Raw genomic sequence first — 19,692 nt, 5'->3', positions numbered from 1 at the left:
GGTATAGGTTCATGAATGACCCATTTCTTTTATCCCTTTACGTGTTTATAGTTCCAAAAGTATCATTTAAAAAATATTCTGAAGGTCCTTTTTTAGGAGTATGAAACTAAAAACCTTTTTTTTTAATAAAAGAAAGAAAGTAAAAGATTTTCAATTTTGTGTAGGGTATCTTCTAAAAATATGTAAATGATTTTAGGAAAGTTATAGGAAAGAGAGTTTGATTCAACAAGCACTGTATAAGTATATAATTCGAGTTTGACAAACATTTATAAAGATGTATTTTTGGATCTATATAAATTAATCTAATAATAAGATTTCACACAACTTTAATGATATGACTATGTAGCCTATACAATAACTTCGTGAGCATTTTTGACATCACATCGACGAGGAAGGTAACTCCACTGTGGATTTTAGGATCACAGATTCGGGGTACGATGGGTAGAGATCACTACCAGAAACAGAGGACTTCATTGTAGATTCTGTTTGATGATCGGTAACACCAGATGTGCTTGAGCTTCCGTGTGTATCGACGTCCCTCATCTTCGAGATGCTCCAGTTATGTCCATATAAACCATGATCTGACATAACTTGCGTTACTTCAATCTCTCCTTCGAGCATTTGTACAGCCTCAGACATTGTAGGTCTTAAAGATGGAGATGAATGTGTGCAAACGAGAGCAACTTTGATCATCCTAACTGCCTCTTTGCTGTTGAAGTCACCTTCAAGAACTGGATCTACAATATCCATTATGTCCCCTGTCTGTTGCAGCATCAATGCCTGAGACTCAGATGTAAAAGTGGTCTAAGCAGACGTATAACACAATCATAGTAGCATGCACATATTTAACAATATGAATGGTTGTATCAATTGAAAAATAATTTCCACAGTTACCCAATTGATAAGGGAGACGTGATCAGCACTTCCCTTGTGTTTAGTGTTACTCTTGCCGCTAACAATCTCTATGGCCACAACTCCGAAGCTATACACGTCTGCTTTCTCTGTTAGTTGACCCCATAATGCATACTCTGGAGCCATGTATCCGCTGCATTGTAACAAAACCCAAGAATAAGATATATTTCTTTGGAACGGTGAAGTTTTATGATATACTCTTACATGGTTCCTGCAATCTTGGTGCTAATGTGAGTGTGTTCTTCTTCGTGGAGCCTAGCCAATCCAAAGTCAGATATCTTTGCGTTTAGGTCAGCATCTAGAAGCACATTTGTTGTTTTAATGTCACGATGAACCATCCTGACTATAGATCCTTCGTGGAGGAATGCAAGCCCTCTTGCGATTCCTACACAGATTTTTTGTCTCATTGCCCATTCTAACTTTGTTGCGCTCTTTCCTGGAAATGGGACATGTGATAACATATATGGAAGAGATATGCACACTTGAATTAGGCTCAAGACGTAAAGGAACGCTGAATTTAATTTATTAATAAAAATAAAAATAAATTAATTTATAGGTAATTTTTTCAAATAGACATTTTTAAGTTTTTGTCACAAAAATAACATTTTTTATTTTGAAAATTTTATATTTTTTTTATTTTTTTAAATTTGAAATCATATCCCCAAAACTCCACTTTTCAACTCTAAATTCTAACCTTAAACCCTAAACTTTAGACCTTAAACCCTAAACTCTAATGTCTAGATTAATTAACCCTAGGAGTACAAGTGTATATTTTTTTTTTTTGATAAAACATTTCAGTAACCTCCGAGATGATTGCAGGCCCCACTGTCGTCCAGTTTGTCCTGAAGAAACCGGCCAAGAACCCGTCTGGGCCCGGAGCCCTTCATGCGAACATCAACCACACACATCTGCGCCTCATACCAAAGATCTTGGCTCCAAAAACGGTTGCAGATTACAGACCGATAGCTCTGTGCAACGTTTATTACAAGATTATCTCCAAAGTAATCACACGAAGACTCCAGCCGATGCTCGATTCCATCATTGCCGAAAACCAATCAGCATTTGTAGTGGGAAGAGTGATAACAGACAACATCATGATAACCCATGAGACTTTACACTTCCTGAAGAGATCCAGAGCTACAAAACGCTGTTTTATGGCGGTAAAAACAGACATGAGCAAGGCGTACGATAGACTCGAGTGGAATTTTATTGAAGCAGTAATGCATAGACTTGGGTTCCATGACAGTTTATGTGGCTGGATTATGCGACTTATCTCCTCAGTGACGTACTCAATCCTGTTCAATGGAGAAGCACAAGGACTGATATGCCCGTCTCGAGGAATCCGAAAATGAGACCCGCTCTCTCCATATATCTTTATACTTTGCAGCGAGGTATTATCCGGTCTGTGTACTAAGGCCCAAAGTATCGGATCCCTAGCAGGAGTGCAGGTGGCGAGAGCTAGCCCAAAAATCAATCATCTCCTTTTCGCAGACGATACAATGTTCTTCACTAAAACGACGCCAACAAGTGTAAACGCCTTGAAGGAGGTACTTACAAAGTACGAAGCTGCATCAGGCCAGATGATTAACACTGCGAAGTCGTCAATTACATTCTCCAACAAGACTCCGATCGATATCCGAGAGAGAGTAAAGGCGAGTTTAGGTATCTCTAAGGAAGGCAGAGTGGGAAAGTACTTAGGACTACCTGAACATTTCGGGAGAAGAAAAAAGAATCTATTTACATCGATTGTTGATCGCATCCATCAAAAAGCCGCAAGCATGAGCACCCGACAACTCTCTGCGGGGGGGGGGGAGTTAAATATGTTAAAAATGGTTCTTTCGGCTATGCCATCACATTCCATGATGTGTTTCAAGCTGCCAAAGAGTCTTACAAAGAGGATTCAATCTGCATACACGAGATTTCGGTGGGATACGAGTCTAGAGAAGAAGAAGATGTGTTGGGTATCATGGGAGAGATTGACTCAATCAAAAGCTGATGGAGGACTCGGATTCCGCGACATTGAAGCCTTCAATGATGCTCTCTTAGCCAAGCAAGGCTGGTGTTTACTGAAAAAAACTGATTGCTTACTCACGAAAGTACTGATGGGTAAATATTGCGCCACTGAACCATTTCTATCTGTGTCTGCTTCGAATTCATGCTCCCATGGGTGGAGAAGAATACTGTGCGGTAGAGACCTATTGTTACAAAACACTGGGAAAGCGATAGGGAATGGAGAAGACACCATGATGTGGGATGAACCGTGGCTGTCGACAGGGAACCACGTACGTAGACCGATAGGCCCACCAGATGCTGGCTCCAAAACCCTCAACGTTGCAGCGCTACTGAACCATATAACAAGAGACTAGGATCGGGATAAAGTTGAATTACTATTACCCTCTTATTCTGAAGAGATTTTCTTGCTTAAGCCAAGCAAGACGAGGAGCAGAGATGCTCACTCTTGGTTAGGCACAAGAAATGGAGACTACTCAACGAAAACCGGTTATTATACAGCAATGGCAAAAAGAACACTAGCAGAGGGTACTCCTCAACAAGCAAACTTTGACTGGATGGCAGATATTTGGTTGATCCCCACTCCACCGAAGTTGCGAGTGTTCGTATGGAAAATAGTCCAAAAGGCCTAACCCTTGGGAGAGAATTTGGAATCGAGAGGGATTATCGCGACAAACCTCAACTGTATCCATTGTGGAGCTAGAGAACAGCGGACCATCTATTCCTTACTTGCCTGTTTGCGATTCAAATCTTGAACCAGTCTCCGATCCAACATGTGTCAAGCATAATAGCGAGTACAGAGTTCCCAAAAGCACTTAAGGCTTCAAGGAAAGCTCTTAACCTACCACCATCAGGTATGGTGTTGGGATCCTTATTCCCATGGATTTTCTGGAGCATATGGATTGCAAGGAACTACAAGACTTTTGAGAAGAGAAACTTTGATGCAAAAGAAACCCTGTCTAAGGCAATAGTGGATGCACGAGAATGGCAAGCTGCACAACTGGAACACGTAACTCCTAAACATATCGGACAACAACCAAGCTTGCCCCCACCCCCCCCCCCCAATGCTACAAGGACACCACGAAGTCAATACCGTTCATACAGATGCAGCCTGGAAGGCAACAGAAAAGAAAGCGGGGTTGGCTTGGATTTTCTCGGACCATACCGTGAAAGTCTTGACCAAAGGAGCTGCAATAGAATACTTTGTTTCCTCCCCACTGGTGGCAGAGGGTATGGCGATAAGGGAAGCGCTACTACAAGCACATGCTTTCAGGTACAGCAAACTTCTCATCAAATCCGACGCTCAGACAATCATCCGAGCTATCAATGGGAGAGACTCTATCAAGGAGCTTTTTTGTATCCTCCAGGATATCCACAACCTGTCTTGTTATCTCTCTGTTTCTTGTTTTTGTTTCATTCCTCGTTTAGACAATATCACTGCTGACACTCTTGCTAAGAGAGCTCTAGCTACAACTATGGTCATGTAAAACTTTGGTTTTTTTCTATTAATGAATTGTTGCTCAAAAAAAAAGATAAAACATTTAAGTCTATTTTAAAATCTATATTTGTGACAAAAAAAATTTAGGTGTATCCTAGAGAATTTCTATTAATTTATTTACCGGATAAAGCAAGAGCAAGTGAGTTGTTTTCCATGTACTCATACACGAGCAGCAATTGTTCCTTCTCGACACAGCATCCATAAAGCTTGACAAGGTTTGGATGATTCAAACCTGAGATCATTCCTATTTCATTCACAAATTCTCGATTTCCTTGGCATGACTTGGAAGAAAGCTGCTTCACTGCTATGATTGTTCCATCTGACAGCTCTCCCTGCATTAAGTTTCTCATATCAGAAACCACAAAAAAAACATCCATACTTGAGAAGAACTTGGCATCTGTTTTATTATACTTTGAATACGGATCCGAAACCTCCTTCTCCAAGTTTGTTGGCTTGATCAAAATCGTTTGTTGCAGCTTGAAGTTGCCTCCATGTAAAACAAAGAGTTTGCAAACCCTGTGCTCTCAGATCTTCAAGATCATATGTTCAGTAGAAAATCATTATAGTAATGCTAAAATGAATTAGTTATATGCCACAAATGGATTCATACCACGTTCTCTTGTGTTGTTGTCTGCTCTGCATCTTCTCCGACCATATATTCCCAAAGCCAAGAGAATAATTGTTACCAAGGCACCCGTTCCCCCCACAATAAGGGGATATCTAATGTGATGTTTGATTTTCTCCGCTACAAATGTGTAAATATAATTCATCATATTAAAAACAGTATACAGAAAGACATTGTTAACAAGGTAGTTTTTATTTGTCTAAGAACCTCCACATCGTGGCTCCTGGCCTGAAAGTTTGAAAGATGAATATTATCGTTAGGTGAAAGCATAATGTTCTCCAGTTATGTAGAGGTGTCAAATGGGCGGGCCGTCCAATGGTTGCCCATGTCCATATACAAACGGGCTTAATATGGACAAACCCATTTTTCCCATTAGTTTTCATTGGACAAAATGTGGAAGACCATTAAGAAAATGGTCTTTATTGGTTTTGGGCTTTATGGACGTGGACTGTCCAATGGTCACAAAACCTAAGGCTTATAAAATTTAAGTTTTTCCGCTAAACTCGTAAAATCGATTTTTTCGCTTAAATTTTAATATCAAATTTTCCCGTCATAACCAGAAAATCGAGTTTTTCTTCAAAACGCAAAATCGAATTTTCCCGCCAAAACCGGAAAATCGAGTTTTTCTGCCAAAACCGCAAAATCGATTTTTCTCGCCAAAACCAAAATTGTTGTACTTATGAACTTATGTATTATTGTACTTATGAATTTATGGATGAATTTTAATTTTATGAACTTGTATATGTAATTGTATGCTTATAAATTAAAATTTTCTTATATGGTCATTATAGACCCCATGGCAAAACCGAAAAATCGAGTTTCTCTGCCAAAATCAGAAAATCGAGTTTTCCGCCAAAACCGCAAAAATGAGTTTTTTCCGCCAAAACTGAAAAATCGAATTTTTCCGCCAAAACTGAAAAATCGAATTTTTCCGTCAAAACTGCAAAATCGAGTTTTTCCGTCAAAACTGCAAAATCGAGTTTTTCCGCCAAAACTGCAAAATCAATTTTTCCCAGCAAAACCGTAATTGTTGTATTTATGAACTTATGTATTGTTGTACTTTTGAATTTATGGATGAATTTTAATTTTATGAACTTTTATATATAATTGTATGCTTATAAATTAAAATTTAAAATTTTCTTATATGGTCATTACGGACCCCATGGCAGCCCATAAAAATATGGGTGTTAGTGGGTATGGTCTTTAATGGACATGGTTCTTAATGGACATGGTCACTTTGCTGTCCACAAACAATGAATGGACAAATGGATATGGGCTAATGGACATGGGCTCGCCCAGTTTACAGCTCTACAGTTATGGCAGTTTGAGAGTGAAACAACTTGTTGTTAAAAAAGCCTTGAAAGATATACGAGAGTAAGGTTGTTGAAGCCCTACAAGAAAACAAGGCAGTTCCCAACAGATGTCCCCACAAATTTTCGACAGATATTTTTTTTCTCGGCAAAATAGACCCGATGGATGACTTCGTCGGGAAAGCCCGATGGAATTTTCAGTTGGGATTTGCATGTTTTCTTGTAGTGAAGCAAAGACTTGAGATAATCAAATACAATGGAGTAAATAAGAAGTGTTACTTACTGTGACACAAGGAGATTGCAGAGATAAGAGGACCATAGTTTCCTCTTTTGGGTATCATTGTTGTCCCTTTCCCAGCCCAATACAACCGGACCTCTAACATATGATCGGTCACATCAACAGCTTTCAGTTCTTTGATAACAGGCTTCAGATTCCCTTTAGCCTCCTCTTTGATGTTAAAATCCCTCAAGAACAGTTTACCCTAACAAGAGGAAAAGGAAATGAATGTCAATCTTCCATACTATGATTACTGAAGACAAATATTTAGTAAAAACCGATCCTTAACCTGAACATAGACATCAAATATGCGTCTGCCCAGACTACCATGTGGTTCTGAAAACTGAATCTCCATAAAATGGAGGCTCACATTGTAGTCTCCATTTTCCAAGCAAAATGCATAATAAACAAGAGAGAGAGCAGATCGACGTGCGGTCTTATAAAGACCATGAGAATCTCCAAGTGGTGTCATACTAGTTGAAATGGTGTATGCGTCATCATTAATATCATCATCCATAAAGTCACCAGTATTACTGATTCCCCAATTTTTGATGTGCTGATTTGTTGCGGCTTTGGTAACGTTATTATCAGCTTCATATGTGATTTTATATGAAGAGTTTGTAGTAACTATGCTGTCTCCACCACAATTTATATGTAGAAACCGCCGATCTACAAATACAGTCCATAACGACTACCAACGTCAACAGAAAGAGAGAATTAACAGGAAAGAGAAGTATCAGCTTCATATGTGATTTAGAGAAAAGTTAAGACAGGATCATATACTGTGTACTCACAGCTTGTGCAGTTGATAGGACCAGCACACGGAAGAAGCCCAGTTCTGTATGAAAAGACTACCAAATTGTTAGGCAACTCACAATATGTTCCAAACGATTTTATTAATAATGGTACTACGATATTTTAATAATTTTTGTAAATTAATAACTTTATAAATTAATAAAATAACATAGTTGTCACATTATTAGTCCAACGGTCGTTTAGCTGCAGGGAAAAGATATTAATTTATAGAGTTATTTACTTTTACTTAACTTATGTTTTTTTAGATTTTTTCATTTTTAATAATTTATTCTCTTATAAATTTATCTATTCAAACCATATTTTAATATTTTCTCACTGAATTGCTTTTATGATTTTCTAGCTTTATATCATTTTTACAGTTATTAATTTTTTATTGTGATAATTATAAAATTACATTAAATTTCAAATAAACATTATTTCTATTATTCTCGTGTTAAATTATTGGCTCATCTTTGAATAAAAACAACCTAAATATTTAAAAATATAAAGATAATTAAGTTGTAATTAAAAAGTTAAATAGTATATAATCATTTGATAGTTAAATTATGAGGCCACATTATTTCAATGTGCTTCAGGCCACAAAGTTAGTAGGGACTGGCGGCTTATAAAAAAATCAAAGCCTATTACTATTGCTGTTTTTTAAAGCATGAGATTCCTATGTTTTAGATTTGATAGTTGCAAGATAAACAGCAGGTTACTGTTTCAACATAGAGGTTACTGTTAGGGTTGGGCATTGATACTTGTTACTCGGTCAATATTTGCTACTTGACTCGTACTCGGCTTGAAAAAGCAAGTACTTGACGTTTTTAAATCAAATAGCAAATCCGCAAATCTTACTACTTGCAAGTACAAGTCAAGTATCAAGTATTACGATTTTTTTCTAATACTCGATCCATTAGTTGTTCTATTACTTTTTATTGGTTCTAAAAGTATATATATGACCTATTAAAATTCTTGTTTTACTTCTGACATTGTAATAAAAATTAAAAATATTATTCTTCAGGTATTTTATATTATAAGTACTTATTTTGAATGGGTTATATACACTCACTAAAGCAAATTACTTGAATTGACTGAATAAAGTAACAAGTATATGAAAAAATAAGAGTATTTATTCCATGTTTAATTGTACTTATTAGTTTTGGTACATTTAGTTTTAAAATTTTAAACCTAAATAAACAAGTATCAAGAATTACCAAATAATTTGCAAGTATTAAAAATATATGCAAGTACTTGATTACTAAGTACTTGATCGGACCAAGTACAAGCCAAAAATTCTAATACTCGCACAAGGCAAGTCAAGTAGCGAATAGAGAAAAAGACCAAGTACCCGGCTTGCGCCCATGCCTAGTTACCGTACTTACAAGTTGTTCTTCAAATATGAACTCCGGTATGTATTAATGTTACTGATTCAACAAAAAGTGAAAATAAAAAAACTTCAACATGATCAGCAGGTTATAAACATAGAGCTAAGTAAATAAATCTATAAATTAATATTGCTGTTACTTATTTCATGTTCGTACATCTTTTCCTGGCAGCCAGACAACCATGAGAAATTGTTGTACGAGAGATCACTGTGAGAGATTGCCAAAATAAAAAAAATCACCAAAAAGATTAGTTAACATGACGAAAAATAGCACAAGTGATAGAGAACGGAAAATGTTACACGTGCATTTTTTTTGGGGGGTAAAATATCAAGATGGTTAAACGTACATATTAGATTTGCTATTGAGAAAACCATCAAATTCAATGTCTCCAGAGAGCCTATTTCCAGTCAAATAGCTGAAAGAACATGTCAAAGAAGATACTGTGATAATTTCTCTTTATTATTCTCAATCTCATATTGTAGTACTTACGTATAGTATGGTGCCCTTACTCCATTTACATCACCAGTCAACTTGTTAAATGATAAATCACTGCAACAAACGTGTACTAAATAAATAGTTACTTCTGGACGGATGTCTGTATTTTCATATACAAATTTATGGAATCAGCAATAATTCCTAAGTATAGCATATCTTTTATCTTTTATAACACAACTTCGTTAAAACCTCAAACATTCGGACTACAAGGAAAATTCATCAAAGCGCTACAAGCATAAGAACATAAAGATACATAAATGATGGTAGTAGAGTGAGACTCAAATATGTAATTTACGACTACTTTCTAAAGAGAATAGACTACTCCTAACACGACTTGAACTTGTGTACTCTTAAATCTCTTCTAAATGATCTAATAATTGTAACCACAACACCAACTCGTCATTAGTGATGTTGTCATACTTGCATGTTACTCTCAAAAAAAGCTACATTTTCTTTTCTCTAAGATATTTATTGATGTTACCCATGAGTCCAAGATAATCTATATGTGTGTGCAGCTAGAACTGATGTATCCAGTAACTTTACGCATATAAAAGTACAATGTCATGAATCCAGTAAAAATATCTAAGATTTCACAAAATACAAACTTACAGATTTCTCAAGTAAAGCTTACTCCAGATGTAAGAAGGAATTGGACCAGACATACTCACATTCCTCAATATCCTGAAACAGGGACGGAGACTTTAGTTTCAAATCCTCAAATAAAATCAAGCTTCACTGGAAAACACATACAGGTTTTTGATGACTTTGCTAGATATATTAGGAAAGGAGTTTATCCCGGTCATATCACTAATCATCCTGAAAATGAGTATTAGAGGTCAGTATATTCATTTCAATGGTCCTTTAGCTGATCAATTAGTTTGAGGTAGTTAACTACAGGTAAGTAATATTTTCTAGGCGCGCCACTGCATCAGGAAAAGGTCCTTTCAGTCCACTTGCTTGTAGATCTCTGAAGATCATATTCGACCAAACTTAGATGATATTAAAACACAAACTGTAAGAGAAATTACATTTAGTGATAATGAAAAGCTTACAGCCTTGTAAGCCGAGACCAGTTGCCAATATATTCTGGGATGATGCCAGTAAAGTTATTGTCACTTATCCTACTGCATAGTGTAAACAAACAGCTAATTCACTTTCTTGCAGATCACGGAAAATTCACAAAGCAAAAGATCTAACCAAGAGGTTACAAATTGTAACTTACAATGAAATCTAGGTCCAAATATAAGAACATTAATTTCCAAAGTTTCAATTTACCTTCTAAGTGTAGCGACAACTTACAATTTCTCAAGGTTTACCAGTCTAGCTAGACTGCTAGGAAGTCTTCCTGTAAATTGATTGGACGCAAGTTCCCTGCAAAATCCAGTTTTCAGAATAGATTACAGCTAAATACTAAAATATTTCAATACAATACTTGAATAGATTCTTTTGGTTTTGGACGATGGTAACTCTTACAATACTGTTAGGTTGGACAAGTTACCAAGCTCATCAGGAATAGGACCAGAGAACTGGTTGGCTTCAACCCCTCTGAAAAATTCATTACAATAAAGTAATATTAGACTAATGATCAGAAGCCATACCGCTAGAGGGCTACAGGTATGAGACGTACAGGAATGTCAGACTCTTGAAGTATTGTAAACCAGTAGGTAAAGGCCCAGACAAATTATTCGCGGAGAGGGAACTGCCTGAAAGTCATAGTTAACTCGCGAATCATGAAGAGAAAGTTTTCAAAGCTGGAAAAGGAACAAAAAGAGAGAGAGAGCTGACATGTTTGTGAGGTATGGCATTGAAGCCCACTCCATCGGGATTGAACCCGAAAGGTAATTACGGCACAAGTTTCTACAAAGAACAAAAACCAACTATATAAATATTACTCCTCCATTTCCAAATAATATTTCCTCTGCTTCTTAGAAATGTGATTTTAACATTTTTTGTTGTTATTTTAAAATGTCAATGTAAATTATATTTATTTTCAGTTTTAACATTAATTGTAAACTGCTCTAATATTATTGATATATTTATTTATCGCAAATATTATCAAATAGGTGTAATTTATGAAACATAAATGCATTTTAATCATTTTTAATATGTGTTGAAATTTTAAATTGACATTCTTTATAAAACAGAATGAGTATATATTTAGGAAATTATGACTTTTCAAACATATTAAGAAGCATATTAAATTTTAATTATAAATATATTAATTTTTTTTTTTTTTGGTTTTTAATATATTAATTTTGTTATTAACTATTTTTATTAAATTTTAGCCAATCAAAATTTATTAGACACAATAGATTTCTTCAAACATAAAATTTATCACTATTACCTAATAAAATGAATTAAAATGTACAAAATGTATCTTTTTGAAATATTTTTTCCTAAAATCCCATATATATTAAAAGAGAAACATTATACATTTTATATATGACATGTGTCATTACTAGAACGCTTCTTAAAGTCTCTAGAAAAATATGTTGGTCCACTAAACATATATTATATACTTCTCATTAAACTAATCATAAATTAGTTAACAATCTATAATTAATGTTTTCATTATTTCCTTAAATAAAAGCTATGAAATTACCAAAAGTGAATCGAATATATATTTGTCAATTAGTGATTTTAATAATAAAGATTTAAAAACAATTTACATATCATTAATGATTTTTTTAAATGTTATATTATTAAAATAAATTAAACAAAAATATTAGCCATATAATATAAATTTAGATTTTCGTATATGTTATATTTTGAATTTTAGAAAACGACTATAAATTACGAAAAATGTTAAAAGTTTCACACTAAAAATTTTGTGATCAACGGTTTTAAATTTCTGAAATTGAGAATTTAATAATTTAATTTTAAAATTTGCATTGAATTTTCAAGAAAGATTATAAATTATTAAAAATATTAAAAATCCCACACTAAAAGTTTTGTTATTAATGGTTTAAAAATTTGTTAAAAATACAAATGATCATAAAATCATATGATTAGGAAGTTTTATTTAATATAAGTCATATTAAATATACTATATAAACGTTAATATTATTTAAATTTAATTACATACAAAATAGGGAAATAATTGTTTAGATGTATTTACCACAAAATGATTGTAAATAAACAAAAGTGATTTATTTAATTTATGTATATGTGTCAATTTAATTATACGTGTAACAGTTAATAGTTTTTCAATTATTCAATATATATCTATTAATTTATTTTATAATTTGTAAAAAAAAATGTTAAGCAAATAATATACGTAAAATAATGTGTATTTAAAATATTCATCATGCGCAAGGCATGAGTCTTAAAATAGTATGTATTATTTTGAAAAAGTTGGAGTAGTATATATATTAGGTTGTTCTTAATCTATAAATAATAATTTTCAAAATTTAATATTATTTTATTTGTAAGTGAAATCAACTTTACCATTTGATTTATTTTTATTATACGGTTTTAATTTTTATCTATACTATTAAAGCAGGATCCTATTGTCCTTTTTACATTAACCTACCATTTTCTTTACTAACATTGCATGTTTCATTAAGGACAATCAAGTAATATTAATAACACACCTATATTGGGTTATTTTTTCGGATCCAGTCCACATCAGATCTCTCTTGGGACATTTGGGCCGATTAAGAAATTAGATCCAATTCTCACATTTTTTTTTCTTTGGGCCATTGAGTCCAAGTTCAAATAATTGTTTTTCAACTATTATTAATTATTATGTTTTTTCTTTTCTTAATATAATTTAAGCATTCATAAAAAAATTAAATTTTTTTATTGAAAAGTATAAATCTTTATTAAAAGTATATAATTTTTTTATTAAAATATTAACCACATAATAAAATTAATTTATCAGAGTTATACTAACTTAATTATTAAAGAAATAAAGTTTATTTTTTAAACATAAATAGTCATTTAAAATGAAATACGATAGAAAAAAAAAAGTTTAAGTCTTTTATAAAATAAAATACAACTATATGAAAATATGATATTTATTAAATATTTGTCAATTGAAAAAAAAAAATCTGCGCTTTCAAAGCGCAGATCAAAATCTAGTTGATTATTAAAAATGGAAACTATAAAGTGTTTAAGCTTCCAGTTACAATTTCATAGATCTAACATTTTGTTCACAAAAAAAAAAATCAATCATTTTGATTTATGCTGTTACAAAAATATTCTATAAATGGCTCGTTTTAGAAGTAAAACTTGTTTTGGTGCTATGTTTGCTAAAATTTCTAACTTACATTGACTGGAGATATCGAAGCTTGACTAACTGAGGCGGAAGTTTCCCAGGAAGATCCATGGTCTTGAGAGATCTGTATTTTTCTCAAATGCAACAGAAACATATATAAAAGAAAAGATGTGAAAAAATCGATCAAACGATTAGAGAGAAGAATAACACTAACAAGTCGGTAATATGACATATCATGTTATCACATTGACAATTAATGGTGTTGTCCACACCATCAGTCTGATTGAAATCAAACTTTAGACTGCTCCTAGAGCAAGGATCTTCTGATGTGAGGTCCAATCCCTTGATACCAAGTGTTGTGGCTATCTCCTTAAGCGCCTTTACTGCATTAATATAATAACAAAAGTAAAATTAAACATTGATCATATGAATTTATACTGATTTTAACTGTGATTTTATAAGAATTGTCTAGAAAATGGTCATTATTTCTTCTCATACACTCATCTGGATGAAGAAGTGGTCGTGAGGCCGATGTCGTTAGAGTTGCGAGGAAGCTTGTGATGATGGCAAAGAATATAAGAAAACTCGAGAAAGGTATCGACATATCGATATAAATTATATATAGTGATGCTCTGTATGTGTATTTGTTTGGTGAATCACAATGTTATCATCAGCAAGTGATTCAGTAGTTATATGATACTACATTACTTGTAGGTTTGTTAACAACAAAAATAAACATTTCTTGTAGGGTTTTTTCTTGGGTCGTCGGTGCCTACAGAATAAAGATATGTACTGAGTCTACCATACTTAATAAATGTTGATGCTGAAGGTATAGTGGAGAACAGAGACGTTCGCGATTTGATGTTTCATGTCTCCTTGTGTATTTCAATGATTAATTTAGAAGCATTTTGTTCTTATTAAAAGAAGTTCAATAATTAAATTTCCGAAAGAAAAAAAGAAGTTCAATTATTTAATGTCAAATGCTCCGTATTTTACCAACATGCGAAGTTGGTCTTTAAAATAACCAGTTTGGATTCTAAATGTCTACGGTGGATAAACATGTCCACGAGCCCGAACCCTAAGTCGATCACCTCGGTCCTCGGAAATTTAACAAATGAAGAATGATAAAAATGGAGTATAAAAAAGGAACTTTGGTCCCAATTCCAAAATAAAGCTTCAATCACTGAATTAACATAATTTGGCGATAACTGTACCACTTATTTCTGGTTTATCAATATCTTGAACTAATTGAAAGGTTCGAAACTATTGATTAATTCAAGATTTAATAAACAAAATAGAACGACTTGTTTTAAGATTTATTAAGATATTAAATTAACTGAAAGTTTCTATTGATTGATAAATGTACAATGTACATCTGCCCTCCCCCCCCCCCCCCCCCCCCCCAAAAAAAAGTCCAAACGACCAAAAATATATAATTTCATTTTTTCACTCCTGATATTGGGGTAGGGCTAAGTATTTTATCCGTTAATTTTGATTCAACTTGTTATTCGTTCGATTTTATTCCAAGAATCTGAATATCCATAACTCTTCGAAGCAAATCAAATATTTTTTTTTTTTTGACATCAATAAAAGAAAACAGACTCATATAGACTCTGTTAACCAAGAGGGTAGCTCTGCATCCATGTGAACGACGAACGACGGTTGAATTCTTGCACTACGTGCTAGTTTGTCCGCCTGTGTGTTCTGCGTTCTTGGTACATAGATGATCTCCAAGCTCTGAAATCCAGTACTAAGGGTCTTTATATCTGTCAAGTAGTTTGCAAACGCTGGCCATTCTTCTGGTTTCGAAACCATCTTCACCAATTGAGAACAATCTGTTGCAAATGTGACCCGAAACTGCCGCAAATTCCGCATACATTCCATTGTCCAGATTAGTGATTCAAACTCTGCATGGAGAGGTGAAAGACTAGCTCTGGTGTTTCTTGCACCCATCAAACCATCAAATCCTGGTAAGGTGCTATACCATCCTTGTTCCGAGAAAATATCGTTTGCCTTCCATGAGCCATCGGAGAAGCACCATCTGCCCGGTCTCACCGGTATGGGAACCATATCTCTCTGGTGTGCATCATGTGACTCAGGAATCACCTGTGCATCAGCCCAAAGAACAGATTCTGTCTCGGCCTTCCCAAGAGTATCACGAGAATCAATATCCAGATCACTAAATACCTTACTATTCCTTGCTTTCCATATGTACCAAAGTATCCACGCAAATTGATGATCATCCATCTTTGGAGTAACGCGCCAAAATAGATGATCTATGTTTGCGTAGAGTGATTCCGTTGGAAAGATTGCAGGATTAGTTGGAATCTTAGAAAGCGCACATGTCTGAATTGCCGGTGGACATTCAAAAAAGACATGGTTTATAGATTCCTCTGGAGCCCCACATCGAGCACAACAGATATCTCCTTGCATCCCTCTTGCCTGTAAATTTTTCCTAACCGAAAGACATCCAGATAATATTTGCCACAGAAAATGTCGTAGTTTCGGTGGGCAACGAAATTTCCAGCAGAAGGACTTAAGTGAATCTACCGTGGGTCCGTAGGTTTCTGCCTGAGATTGCTGATCTGGGTATACCCGCTCCACCTGATAACCTGATTTAACCGTATACCGTCCATTTTTCGAAAAGTGCCATCCATCTCTATCTGCCATCTGAGACCTACTCAGTGGTATACTTGTAATGATTTTCACGTCTTCAGGGTCCACCAAGGTGTGAAGAGCATGTAAATTCCATGAGCGTGAGTCTGGATCTATGAGCGAGTCAACTGTAAGGTCCGGATAAAGAGAAGATTGGTTTTGATTTGCTGGTCTCGGACAAATCAAATATTAAAAATCAATATCAATTAAAATGATAATATTAAAAACTTTAAACTCGGATTTTATACAAATAGAGATATATTTACAATTAAATATAAAATTTTAACTGTATAATTTATAAAATTATTATTTAACATTTAATTTTATTTATAAAGTTACTTTTAAGAGTATTTAATTAAGAAAGGAATATAAAATATTTGTAAAATTATAATTTCCTATAATTTAATGTTTTATAAAAAGTTATAAATAATTTTAAAAATATATGGAACATATAGTTTCACTAATCTATATTTTTTATTTTATGTTATGTAAATGATATATTTTTTAAAAAACAATCTCATATATTTTTCTAGATTTTTTTTATTGAACAAAATGGATGAGATATCCGTAAATATCGCAAACTTTTGTAAATTTTCTGGATTTTCAGAAAACTGGATATCCGTATTTTTCCGAAGTAAATCAAATAGAAAAATTAGATCTCTGTTAATTACGAAACAAATCAAAAATCATGGAAGCCCATTAGTCTAGTGGTTTGATTAAGGGTTCATTAATGATTCTATACGAAGAGTTCCATGTTTTATTTTTTGGAGAAAACAATTTATTAGACAATTATGTAGGCTACGGAAGAAAGACTTACAAGTGATTTTCAATATGTTGCAAGTAAATCCAGTTAGGCGTAGATCTTCATGGAGTAGCTCGGATTATGCAGTTAGACGTTGATCCTCATAATGTTGTTAATATTGTCGGTTGTCGAATCGTCTATGTAATATTTCTCATAATTGTTATATCCTAATAAATCAATGTTAAAAATAATACAGAAAATTATGGTAGTATTCGATATGTGCCTACCCCTATATTGGTGGAATCGAAGTACATATCCAACCAAACAATCAGAACCAAAATAATTGATGCATTACTTTTGCAAATTAATAAATTGATGGGTATGTAGAAAGAGTCAAAGCAAATAATAAACAGAAGATTACATCAGCACGTATTACAGATATACACACCACTCGTTCATTCATATATAGGCCCTAGTCATTTACCTATCAAGAACAGAGCCATGCCCCTACTATAAGAAAGCTTTTAAAGCTATGTTCCTTGGAGGTAGACTTAAAGCAACGCAATGGAATAGTCAAGAAGTAGACTTGATAGAACAACCTTTTTGAATTAGTTTTATAACTAGTTAACTATGCATTTTATTTTATTCAAATTAATACCTTTCCAAATAACACACGAACTATATGAGCTCTAATAACAACTCCAATAAATTGTTATTTCTACCTCTATAATAGAATTTGAAGATAAAATTGTTTCAGCCCACCTTTATTTATTTTTCTATAATAGAGATGATTTTTTTATTTTTTTTATAAAAAAAATAATAGTATTCCTCTATTTTTTACTATATATTTGATATTGATATATTTTTTAAAAAATACTTTGAAACATATTTCACCTCTGTTTTAGAAGAGAAAATAGCAAAGTACATTAGAAATAGTTTAACTCACACTTCCTCTCTTGAGCTCAACCTAGCCCACAACGATAACCCTAGTGTGGAGATCATCAAATGGTTTAAGCTACTGTCTAATGTAAACTATGGAGAATGGAGTCCCTGAATTGGTACAGATCATAATAAGCACAAACAGATGATGATGTAATCGACTATTCGACATGACATAATCAGAAGACAAATACGATGGTTTGAAGGGCAAGTTTTCACAGTACACTCCAAGATCTGATATGATCATCTGTTCTATTTCATTTTCTTCACCAAGCATCTTCACAACTCCTACATGTTTGGGGAGAATGTGGGAGACTTGTCAGAGCATAGGAGACATACCTTGATCATTGGCTCTGCCGCTATCACATCGAACATTCCTTCCAGCTCGCACCAAAATCCCCTTCTGCAACACAAACGATCTACAATGCCACCACGTCGAAGCTGTAAACATATGTCTTTCTCTTAGGCGACCCTTCGATCCCCTCATTTAATATTCATGAGCCATATAGCCTCTGTAACAAAAATAAGATTGGTAATTCTTCATTTCATTGTTTTTGGAAAACATATCAGTAATTCAGTATAACCTGTGTCTATCACCTTGACACAAAAAGTTTCCACTAGAGTTTTCAATAGTTACATTAGGTGTGCTATACAGTAAACTTTCTTTTTTAGATTTTACATATATATTAAGTAAATTTTAGAAATTCGACTTACATATTGCTTTACTAAATTATTTAGTGTATATGAAATATACCTCATAAAATTCAGATATTGTTTTAGATATAATGTTTCTAAATATTATAGAAAATTTATTGAAGTGTTAATAAGAAAATAAAAATGAACTTCATTGTGAATATAAAATAAACAATACAAAATTTTGTTTGTACTTATATAAACTATATATATAAATTGTTAATTTCTGATTTTAATAAGACCATATATTTACATAGGTTTTTCTAAAAATTATTATTTCATTATCTTAAATATTTGTGTTATATTTTGAACCGCCCCAACTTGGTTAAATGATCCAAGATTTTAGTTATCTTTTCATTCGTTGCATGCTATCCGAGTCAATTCCATGGAGACAACCTGATGTCATTTCAGACAAATGTTCAACCAATGTGGTAAGCAAGTTAGTAAGATTCAGTAAGCAATAGAGACTTTCCCTAACATATAATTCAGTTTTAACAAACATTTCATAAAGATAAGTGTGTGTTTTGAATTTAAATAAATTAAGATGATGTAAAGTTTTAGTTTTCTCTTAAATCTCAGCTTAGTCAAACTGCATTTCATAAGACACTTCACATTTTCCACAATTATCTATATATACAAGCATACATACTATTGAAGAAAAGCAGGATCGGTCGAGTCTCTTTTGATAGGCCGGATCGATCGAATATCTTTTGATAAGCCGGATCAATTTTGGTTCAGATGGACATAATGTGTTCAGATTCGGATATCATGTTAAGTTCGATGAGCTTCTAACCTAAAATAAATGGATTGACACATTTATATCATATATTAATTAATATCTCGTCCAGTTATCGATGTGGCAGACTCTGTCTGTGACAATTTTTTTCCGCAAGATAACTAATCAAGCTTTAATTATTGATGTAGGATTTAAAAGCTTTAAAGTATGACTAGGAAAGATCACCAACTTTATTTTCTTTCGAGTTTTGGTTTTCCGCACTGAATCAAGACCAGATGCTAATATACTAATCGTCTACTAAACCCTTTTAAAAGTACTCCTGAATCAAATTAAGTCTGCACCAAGCAGGCTAGACAATCTGCATCAATCAGTATCAGTGTCTATCTTTTCATTTAAGT

General features: G+C 33.5%; 1 protein-coding gene across 2 annotated transcripts; it reads right to left on the bottom strand.

Annotated features, from left to right (window-relative positions):
- Positions 1-216: 216 nt before the first annotated feature.
- LOC103835262 (probable LRR receptor-like serine/threonine-protein kinase At1g29720) lies at positions 217-19,591 on the bottom strand. 2 transcript variants are annotated; one of them, XM_033276966.1, is made up of 25 exons: positions 18,205-19,591; positions 13,744-13,912; positions 13,582-13,653; positions 11,096-11,167; positions 10,938-11,009; positions 10,784-10,855; positions 10,610-10,681; positions 10,363-10,434; positions 10,206-10,277; positions 10,061-10,126; positions 9,920-9,991; positions 9,305-9,364; positions 9,162-9,230; positions 8,972-9,022; positions 8,813-8,854; positions 7,427-7,470; positions 6,922-7,301; positions 6,639-6,837; positions 5,253-5,273; positions 5,031-5,165; positions 4,832-4,950; positions 4,542-4,752; positions 1,117-1,348; positions 895-1,045; positions 217-780 (listed from the first exon to the last, which is right to left on the bottom strand). In XM_033276966.1, exons 1-25 carry the CDS (start codon positions 18,350-18,352, stop codon positions 379-381), a joined length of 3,075 nt encoding a protein of 1,024 aa, XP_033132857.1. In that variant the 5' UTR covers positions 18,353-19,591; the 3' UTR covers positions 217-378. The 2 variants fall into 2 exon arrangements, with proteins under 2 accessions (XP_033132857.1, XP_033132858.1); XM_033276967.1 differs by lacking the exon at positions 18,205-19,591 and adding an exon at positions 14,028-14,914.
- Positions 19,592-19,692: the final 101 nt, after the last annotated feature.

The sequence above is a fragment of the Brassica rapa genome, chromosome A08, assembly GCF_000309985.2.
Source record: "Brassica rapa cultivar Chiifu-401-42 chromosome A08, CAAS_Brap_v3.01, whole genome shotgun sequence".
NCBI classification, from domain to species: Eukaryota; Viridiplantae; Streptophyta; class Magnoliopsida; order Brassicales; family Brassicaceae; genus Brassica; species Brassica rapa.
The sequence above is the reverse complement of the archived record's forward strand: the minus strand, read 5'-3'. Positions and strand labels throughout refer to the sequence as shown.

Excerpts from the sequence above, each read along its gene's own strand:
- LOC103835262 (XM_033276966.1), bottom strand. The coding sequence starts at position 18,352 with ATGAGGGGATCGAAGGGTCGCCTAAGAGAAAGACATATGTTTACAGCT. Across the intron at positions 11,168-13,581 it reads CTTCGATATCTCCAGTCAAT|AAACTTGTGCCGTAATTACC; the intron begins GTAAGTTAGAAA and ends TGTTCTTTGTAG. Across the intron at positions 10,682-10,783 it reads TTGTCCAACCTAACAGTATT|GGAACTTGCGTCCAATCAAT; the intron begins GTAAGAGTTACC and ends TGGATTTTGCAG.